Genomic DNA, 10,475 nt, shown 5'->3' on the forward strand with positions numbered 1-10,475 from the left:
GGCCACCATTAAGTTTAAAAATAAACACGAGTCTGTAAGAAAGTGAGCATAAAAGCTTCATAGTTCCTAAAACAAACAGGTTGATGCATTCAAAAATAAAAATACTGCAGACTCATTCAGAAATGAGCCTCGCTCACGTATTAAGAGAGCCCTCGGGGTGAAATTGAGGTACACAGGAAAATGGCAATTCCGTTATGGTAAATGCCATGTTTTTGGTGAAATATCTAAACGCTAACACTGATTGAATGTTTTTTTTTGGTTGTGTACGACACCTTAACATTAAAAAAAAGAAAAAGTACCTTTGTTCAATTCTACATTGCCAAATACACGCAAAGTCAGACGTGCATAATGTAAAAAAAAACAGTTACTTAATAGTGTCGTGAAACCAAACTTGATCTTGTCGTTGTTGTTTACTTGAGTTGTCACGATGCGTAGTTTTGGGAGATGTTTAATTCCTCATGTTATTTGTGGGATCGACACCCCTTTTGCTTCATTCCTCTTCCGTCGTGTTGTGCTTCTGGAGTCAACTGACCCAACATATGCAAATGAGCCCGTCAGCTAGCTCCTCATTGGCCGCCCGCGCCTCATTTAAGTGCTGTCAGTGCACGCGTCACATGGCCGCCGCTGCAAGCAACTTGTCAACTCCGAGTGGCTCCAGTGTGCATTCTGTCACAGCGGATGTGAGGCAGCAAGGCGACGGCTTGGAGAGCCCTTGTGGGAATATTGCTTATGCTTTGGCGCGCTTTAAAGACTCTTGCAGCCACTCCGGTCACGCGCGCTCGCGCGGGCGGATCGCCCTACTCGATTTGAATTTGTCTTTTCTTGCCGGTGAAGTTTTTCCCCAACCAGCCGCTCGAATGTATAGCATGATGATGGAGACCGATCTCCACTCCCCCGGCCCCCAAACCAACGCGGCCGCGGGGCAAACGGGGCCCAACGCGGGCTCCAAGGCGAGCCAGGAGCGGGTGAAGAGACCCATGAACGCCTTCATGGTGTGGTCCCGCGGGCAGCGCAGAAAGATGGCGCAGGAGAACCCCAAAATGCACAACTCCGAGATCAGCAAGAGGCTGGGGGCCGAGTGGAAGGTGATGTCCGAGGCGGAAAAGCGGCCCTTCATCGACGAGGCCAAGAGGCTGCGGGCCATGCACATGAAGGAGCACCCGGATTACAAGTACCGGCCCAGGCGGAAGACCAAGACGCTCCTCAAGAAGGACAAGTACTCGCTGGCCGGCGGTCTGCTGTCCGGAGCCGGCGGCGGCGGAGTAGGCTTGGGTGTCAGCATGGCGTCCTCCTCGGCGGGCCAGAGGCTGGAAAGCCCGGGGGCGCCCCACGGAGGCTCCGCGGGTTCCGGCTACGCGCACATGAACGGCTGGGCCAACGGCGCCTACCCGGGCCAGGTGGCTGCTGCCGCGGCGGCCGCTGCCATGATGCAGGAGGCGCACCTCGCCTTCGGCCAGCACCCCGGCGGGGGCGCGCACCACCTCAACCACCACCACCACGCGCACCCTCACGCCCACCACGCGCATCACCATCACCACCACGCGCACAATCCGCAGCCCGTGCACCGCTACGACATGAGCGCGCTCCAGTACAGCCCCATCTCGAACTCGCAGAGCTACATGAGCGCGTCCCCGTCCGGCTACGGCGCCCTCAGCTACACGCAGCACCAAGGCTCCGGCGTGTCCTCTTCCTCCTCCTCCTCTTCGTCCTCCTCCGCCGTCGCCTCTTCCATGGGCACGCTGGGCTCGCTGGTCAAGTCGGAACCCAGCGTGAGCCCACCGGTGAGCGGAGGCCCCCACGCGCGGGGCCCCTGTCCCGGGGACTTGCGGGAGATGATAAGCATGTACTTGCCCACCGGGGAGCCGGCGGACCCCGCCATGCAGAGCCGGCTCCACGCCTTGCCGGCGCACTACCAGAGCGCCGCGGCCGGAGTGAATGGGACGGTCCCGCTCACACACATCTAATCCAATTCGAACCCATCATTGGAAGTGCAACGGAACACATAACCAAATATTTACCTCTTTTCTAGCCCCCCCCCTCCTTGCAAGAACTACCTGTATTTTGTACAGAGTGTTTATCACGTGTAAATGAAGGCTCTTCTTTTTTCCCTTTCTTTTGTTTTTTTTTTTTTTGAGGAGGGGGCATAAAACTACTGAAATTTTTGGTTATCGTGCTATTAAATCATCGTTTCCAGTCTAATTTACGCCTGGTGCACCTTGGGCTTTCCCCCTCATTTTTTTTCCCATTAACTGTAAGTTATTACAAATGTCAAGACAATAATACAGAAAGTGCTTTAAAAGAAAGTGGGTACAAAAGGAATCCTCTTTTTAAACTTTAAAGCGTTTGTGTTCCAACCCCTCGTTTTATTGTTGTAACACTCTTATTATTGTATAATTGTGAATAATTTTAATATTTGAAAGAAGGATGACTTGGCAACGTGCTGTTGTAATTTATGTGCTTTTCTGCAAATGAAAAGCCCGGACTTACTGCAATGATTAAAAAAAAAAAAAAAGAATGGAATAAATTTCACAAGATGTTGTTTTGAATTATTACGACAAGTGACTCTTTCGATCCGGCGTTGTTTGAAATACTTTTAAATTTAAAGCCATTGCTGCCACGATGGTTTTAAACGGCTTTAATTGCTTGTGCGTAATTGTTCTTAAAAACAGGTTGAAAATCCTTCAAAAGAATGATTTGTTAGTTTTAAAATATTTTGTGATAACCAACCTTTTCATTTAAATTTTTTTTTTATTTCGATCACTTTGCAAACAGGCCAAAATGATTCGCGTGACTTTTTTTCTCCCCAAGGGTCTTAAATAAATCTCTTCTTAAAGGCCTCATATGACGATTCTCCTGTTAATGTTTTTGACGGCAGTAAATATTGAAGTTGCTTTCACTTTCTGACTTTAGATGAATCAGACGTTTCATTTTCATTCCCGGCATTGAATTCAAACTCGCCTATAAAAAAAAAAAACATCCCAAATAGCTCTCGAGTATTAAAAGACAAGTTTAAAATTGTGATATGATTAATGTCCACCTAAAATATGATGGCAAATGTTTCATCTTATTTAAAGTCCAACGAATGGTGTTCTAAAATCGATAATCAATCGCATCATGGCGTTTAAAAAAAAGATGAATGTGTACCTGATATTTTTCACCGAAAGAAATCCACAAATTCGCAGTGAAGTAGTTAATGGTTTCAATTTTGCTACACTGCATCTATTTTAATTTGATCCCAGCACAGTCGCCGTAATTATAAATTCAACGTGCAACTGACATCGGTAATGATTGTTTCAAATATGATTAATTTTCAAATGGGTCAACTTTTAAAGGCGGGAAAAGGCTTGCGACAAGTTGCCTGCTGTGTGATTGACAGCCGGTTTCTCTCGAGACCCGTGGATTACATCTTGCCTTCTTTGATTTCCATTTTTTTCCTCCAAATTCTAATAGACGTTCGTGCCAATTAGATTAATAATCATGTTATGTATATTGTTTTCATAATGAAAACTGAATGTATGATGTCATTATTTTTTTTGACAGACCTGCAGCTGGTTTTGACATTTACGTACAATTTTCTTTTTAATTGCCCGAAGACTAATATCCATACACATGCAAATGAGGGTTACTTTATGCCTACTTATGCGTTAAAAAAAATCAATTAATGTGAAATCCATCCTTTAAAGACCGGCCACGGTTGGTTCACACTTGATGAAGACTGACGCCTTGTGTCAATTAAAGCTGCGAGGCCTCACTTTTGTGTGTACGGAAATGGCGTTGAACGCGGTGTAGATTGCTCAGAAAAGAAAAAAAATAGAGGGAAAGAAAAGACGTAAACATTTGGAATGGTTTGTGCGTATTTTTTGCGTAAGGGACGGCGGGATACAAGCACGTTTCACCGGAGTAACTGACACCCAATGGCGCGGGTGGAGGGGGAGAGGGCGGGGGGGATACGCGTGTGTTTTTAACGTTGACCATTCCCAATAAATCTCTGCAAATGTGCGCCACTGTTATCTTGTATGCATGCAGGCCACTGATATATTCCCTGCTAGGGTTCCGGCTTGCTTAAAGCCCCGATCCCTTGCACTGCCATGTCCTAAATGGGGATAATTAGCGTCACTTTATCACGCCTCTGCATATTTTCTGCACGTCTCCGCCTCCCCCTTTTGCCGAAAAAAAAAGGGAAAAAAAAAAAAACAGGCTGCAGCCTGCGCTGCTCTGTCACAGAAGATTATGGAGACAGATTGCACAGAGCGAATGTGGCGGGCGAGATTAGCGCGGAATAGAGAAAGCAACTGGGCCAGTGAATGCCTCCGAAGGGGCCTTATCGTGCAATTACACGTTGACATGTTTAACAATCTTGCTGCCTCTTAATCCTGCGGTGCTGCCGCGCTATCTGCGAGCGGCTATGGGCGCCCAAACGCCGCACCGACGACGTGGAAGAGCGTCATAATAAATAAAAGTTAGGAAGGGAATTGCTTTATTTGGCAACTTTTGCCCTTAAACAATGTGTGTGTGTGTGTGTGTGTGTGTGTGTGTGTGTGTGTGTGTGTGTGTGTGTGTGTACCCCGTTGTTGCAATTTCTTGACACTGAATGTGTCGCCTTATCGAGCAATCAAAAAGTGATGAGTTAGTGAACCCACCATCTACCCCCCCCCCCCAAAAAAAAGGTCACCCACAAACAAAGATAAATGTTGTCAGCCTGCAGGCATAAATGCAGACTTCCCATTTGTCACAACGACATCCCCGTCCGTCCCTCCTGCTTGGGTGTGATTGTGGAGAGCCACTGTTGGAATTTGGCAACCCCACACCGAGACACCCCGTGTCCCCTTTTTAAGTAAGGCCGCGGCGGTGTGAGGTTGGGAAGTTTTTCCACTCAATAGCTCCCACAATAGCGATTACAAGCCCCAGTAGATTGCTTGAAGGGGGGCGTGCAGGTGTGAGAGAGGCTCGGCCGTGACCCCTTCAGACAAAGCGTGGACGGTGCTCGGACCGCACAAAACCGCCGCGGGAGGAAGAAAGAGGAAGGAAGGTTTGGAGAAAAACGCTTTCGTAGAAGTTGGTGAGAAAAGTTGTCATCAAGGACAGTTGTGCTCCACCTCTCTCTCTCTCTCTCTCTCTCTCTCTCTCTCTCTCTCTCTTCATGTCCACTGCAGGTTCCAGAAAAGCGTTGTGGAAAACGGATGGGTGAAAAAGTGAAGGGCTGCGAGGTTCATGCACTGAGTCAGATTTCAGCGAAACATCATGTATGGTTGAAACAAATTCGTTCTTTTTTTTTTTTTTACATATAGTGTTCTTTTCACACATTTTTGGGGGAATGTTCGAGAGGACTTATTAGCCATCACAATTTCTCATTTTTTTTCAGTTAGGCTACTGATTAAATGTCAAAATGTAAATTTAGGTGGAGCCACACAGACAAATGTAGAGCACTCAATTTGAAAAAGAGAGGGCAATTGTGTGAGCTAATGTTGGAAGGAGATGTTTCAGCTCCACCTTTGGTCTTCCTCGATTGATTAGATCCCGTTTCGATGAGTCGAACCCAGTTTTGAGAAATTTGAAAGGCCAAATAAAATGTCTTCCGTGTTAGGTTTTCAATTGGAGGAAATTGTGACAATCACCGGACTGCGGCTAGGCGCTTGATTTTGGAGGTGCAGCGAAAGTCCACACACCCCTGTTCAAATGTAATGCTTTTGTGATATAGCCTAAACAAAACGAGACTAAGATAAACAATCAATTTATTTGGCCAACTTTATTGAAAAAAAGACACCATTTAAGAGCGGTGAAGTAAAAATAATGGGGTTGCACAAGTGTGCACACCCTCTTAGCACACCCTCTTATAAAGAGTAAAGACATCCCCAGTATGGTGTTTTATTTAGTGATATGCATGCGGTGTTGTCTTTCTTGTCTTTGTGTGAAATAATGTTCACAATACATTTATAAACTACAGATAAATAAACTGAAATGTGAATAAAACGTGGGGATGGGTCTATCCCCACGAAAATACATTAACATCAACAAAAATCATTTCATAGGCAGCCCCAGATTTTATTGATTTTTTTTTCTTTTTTATAAATATTGTAATCCGCTGACACTCTGGCTGCGCGAGCTTGCATGGAGGAGGCAGCTCATCGAACGCGAGCGTATCACTGGTGCACATGTAGAGAAGCCACCGGATGCTGTAAAGGATTTCTCCTCCCTCCTGACAGGCGATCACTCTCCAAGCCACAGCGCTGAGGTTAATGAGGGGTCAAAAAGTTCTGATAAGAAACATCGTTTTTTTGCGCCCCCCCCCCACCACCCTGCACCCTTTTTGTTTTTTTACGACACCCCGCTGCAACCTGCCACGCGCTGATAGTGCTTTGAGCCAGCTGACCTCTGACCCCAAAGGGTGAGGTGAGAGGTGAGATTAGGAAGCAAAGTGAAGGATGTCTGAGGAACTCGTCAATGGCCCCTAATGGTTCTAAGCCTACTCAATTTGCTCCCGCTGCTGTTTTAGATGCTTGTCGCCTATTCAGACCGTTTACAGTTGATCCTTTTATAATTCCATTGATAACCCCGCCCATGATTAGCTATTGAGCTGGATGCACCCGACGTGATTTCCCCTATCATGATTCGATAAATGTTATTACACTGTATTTTCTAATCCAGTTGACAGTGAAGGTGATTTATTTGCACACGGGTTAACCTTCGGAGGTGTGCGTCTATCTGTCGTGTGCGCGTGTGTAAGTATTGCTCTTGGGAAAATACTCTTCATCTTCAAAGACAAAATATGTAATGCAGAAGTGATGCGTGTCACCATTTGGAGCGTTTATCCATTTTTAATGAACGCTTAAGTGCAAAGTGTGACAATTCTGCAACTCTAATTTATAAATGTGGTATAATATGGGGAGCAGATGTGTGATACTACTAATAGTACGTAAAAACAAGTCATGCAAAAAGCAGAAAGTCACAGATGCATCTTATGAATGGCAAATTTTAACCTGAACTGTCATGGTGAAAAAAAAGCAGATGTGTGATACTACTAATAGGATGTAAAAACAAGTCATTTAACCATGCAAAAAGCAGAAAGTCACAGATGCATCTTATGAATGGCAAATTTTAACCTGAACTGTCATGGTGAAAAAAAACATCAATATGGTGTAAAAAAAAATGTCTCCACGCCCATGTGCAAATGCATGTTTTTTTTGTGATGTGAAAATGTGAGACTAAAAAGTACTTTGAAAGCATTTTTTCCACCATGAATGTGACCTTTTAATCTCTACAATTGAAAAACGTGAAAGAGAGAGGAAGTGAAAACGAAACAAATGAGGTTTGGCGGACATCCTTGCAAAAGAAAATTGGTCAGAGACACCGCCAAGAGGCCGACAGCAGCACTTGAAGGAGACGCAGGAATTTCTGGCGAGTGCTGGCTACATGTGACAACAATCTCCTTTCTTCTTCATATGTCCTGGCTGTGTGGGAAAATGTGTTTTCCACTGTTGAAACCAAGGTTAAACGTTTTGTATGTCATTTCAAATGGTATTATTGGTATAAATTAAACATTGCTCATTACAAAAAAAACCACCAGAACGACAGGAAAGCATGGTGGTGGCAGCATCACGTGCAACCACCATAAGAAAACTATATTGTTTATTTTAATTCAAATGGTATTATTGACGCAAAAACTAAACATTGCTCATTACAAAAAAAAACAACAAAAAAAAAAACAATGGAAAACGTTTTGAAACCATTTATCCCGGTCCCTGTTTCGCTCGGCACCTTGATAACAAGTCATGAGCCATACGGTGACGCGTGAAGCCATATGACTTGGGTGCTAGCTTTTGATTCCAATGTCTGTCATCATTGTTCGACCGTATAAAACTGAAATTATGATCCCCAAGCACTTTATTAAATTTCAAACTCAATTTATATGACTCTTCATGATAAATGGCTTCCAAATGATTCAAATTTGGGGAAAAAAATGGCAAAGTTTGTCCATAACGTCCACTAACAATCCAGATTAAATTGACTAAATCGATTCCTACTTTCCAGTTAGCCAGAGCTTCAGCACCGTCTTGTGGCTTCTTAAGACATTACAGGAAGAGCAGAAAAATATCGAAATAGACAAGGAGAGATGCCACCTTAAAAAAAAAGAAGATGTGAATTTGTAAATGGTGAACGTTGACGAGGCAAGGATTGTCGGTAGTTCCTAGATTTGTTTGTGACCTTACAAAAAAACAAAAACAAAAACAAAACAGCCAATTTTACCTCTTTCTTTGAGCTAAGCGTCATGGCAAACATGTTTCACCGTGAAGATGACGTGGGAAGATGTCAGCTCTGGTGATCATCTTTTCCTCTTTTGGATTTATTTAATTTGGCTTACCTGATGGCGCAAACAATCCTCATTCCCACTCATCTCAGCAAAAGCATGCAGCATGCTAAATAACAACAGTGTCTCCAAAATCCCCCCCCCCCCCCCCCCCCCCCCCCCCTCCCCCATCATTCCGTTTCACGAGAGCCAGCTCCTCGCTCTTAATACTCTTAGTCCCTCTCTTGGCATGTTTTCCAAGAACTGGCTGTATTTCCACGTCTATGAACGCCATCAAAATGCCTGTAATGAATATTCGTGCAGCCCCGAGTGTATATCTTGAGCCATTTGACCCGCTCGAAGCCGCCGTGCGCGAGATCCGCCGCCTGCGTTTGTCAGAGGTCAAATTCGTCTGCTGCGGCAGCAAATGTTTACATGCGCCGTACAATTGCCACGGCAAATTTGACCTTCTACTCGAAATAAGACGGCATTGTTATTCATGTTTACAGGAGTGCTTGATAGAAGAGTCTGACCACCGACAGAATAATTTCCAGGCCTTTGGGACATTTGCTTCCACTTGCAATTTTCATTTCACGCCAGTTTAACTGTGCTGACAAATATCGGTGGAATTTGCCGGAGGTTATCAATTTAAAGAATTGAATTGTCATCTCCGTTATCGTCTTAATGGCAGAGCTAGGCGCACAGCGACACATTTCGTTCTGTACTGCAAAATATGTCCCAGTGAAAACATTTAAAATGCCATTTTTGATCACACATTTTAAAGGCGACATTTTATGAAAGGTTATTTTTTTATTTGCTAATGCCCGAACAAAAGTGTGAAATTAAACAACCATTGAAAACATTTCGCTGTATGCTTATTTTTGAACATACTGTATGTCTTTGAACAAGCAGTTCTGAATCTTGCCAAATGGTGAGGTCACAAATAGACCGCTGACTTGGCAGCTAGTCAGGACAGAGTTTTGCCACTTTCAAGCCACAACGGTGTTTCAAACACTATCACGCCAAAGCCAAAAGGTAAGCAGAGCTGTACTGAGTTTTGTCGGATGCACTAATTAGTGTTGGTGATAGCGGTCAATTATATAATAGGTAACGGATGTGTGAAGTGTGAAAATGCTTCTTTTTTTTTTTGTGTGTGTGTGTGTGCTCCCTTTTTTCCAACACCGGATATGATAGGTAACGGATGTGTGAAGTGTGAAAATGCTTTTTTATTTTTTTTGTGTGTGTGTGTGTGTGTGTGTGCTCCCTTTTTTCCAACACCGTGCATCGCTTTCATCAAGTAGAAGCTGCCTCGCAGCAACCACTAGCTCCGCCCCTATCGTCATGGTTGCAAAAGCTGTACTTACCATTAGCCCAAACGGGCCGAGTCCTGTCTCGCTTGCATGAGACTGGGCTGCCCCCTCAAAACAAGCTAGTTTTAGCAAGAAACAATGTGTAAAATGTTGCTAATTCTACGTTGGAAAAATAAAATAAATGCGTTCTTGGTCGATAGCTAGAATTTGCATTCATTTAAGCACACACACACACACACACACACACACACACACACACACGTCTACATATATATATATGATGATTTGCCAGATAGTACATACTTGCACAATAAATAGAAATTCACATTTTGGCCACCGTATGAGTCTTTTTGGAATTGGCATTGAATTTGCAAATTGCAAATAAAACCGTGATTCTGTTATGCATTTGCAAAGAACTGATGAGGTAACAGAACATACCTGTAACATGAGTCTTCTTGTAACATGGTAATACCATTGGTCACCTTTTGTGTTTTAAGGTTCTTGTTGTTGTTGTTGTTTTCAACTCTTAAAATTCCAAGGCCACGAGTGTGCCCTCAATTAGTCGCGGTAGCCCCAAAGTAATTGATTTTTTTGTGAGTCGAGAAAGAAGAAGAAGGGTGGAGTGGGGCCACCGCTAATGTGAGAAGCCAACAAATGGAAGGGCTGACAGAATAATTGGAACGAGCAATTTAGCCTTGCTTTATAGAGAATTTGTCTGAGTGATAAGTAACTCAACATTCGCATTTCTCAATCACAACACAAACATAGCTACTTTGAAAAAATAAAATAAGAAAAATATCTGTTTTTAGAGATCCACGGTGGGCACAAGCACCTTGCTGGACGGGCATGTCTGCTTTTTTTTTTTTTTTTTTAATGGGGGG

General features: G+C 44.0%; 1 protein-coding gene across 1 annotated transcript; it reads left to right on the forward strand.

Annotated features, from left to right (window-relative positions):
- The first annotated feature begins 358 nt into the window (after positions 1 to 358).
- Positions 359 to 2,512, forward strand: sox1a (SRY-box transcription factor 1a). Its single transcript, XM_019894402.1, has one exon. The coding sequence runs from the start codon at positions 459 to 461 to the stop codon at positions 1,962 to 1,964; it is 1,506 nt and encodes a 501-aa protein (XP_019749961.1). The 5' UTR covers positions 359 to 458; the 3' UTR covers positions 1,965 to 2,512.
- Positions 2,513 to 10,475: the final 7,963 nt, after the last annotated feature.

This window comes from Hippocampus comes, unplaced genomic scaffold (genome assembly GCF_001891065.2).
Source record: "Hippocampus comes isolate QL1 unplaced genomic scaffold, H_comes_QL1_v1.1 scaffold96, whole genome shotgun sequence".
NCBI lineage: Eukaryota > Metazoa > Chordata > Actinopteri > Syngnathiformes > Syngnathidae > Hippocampus > Hippocampus comes.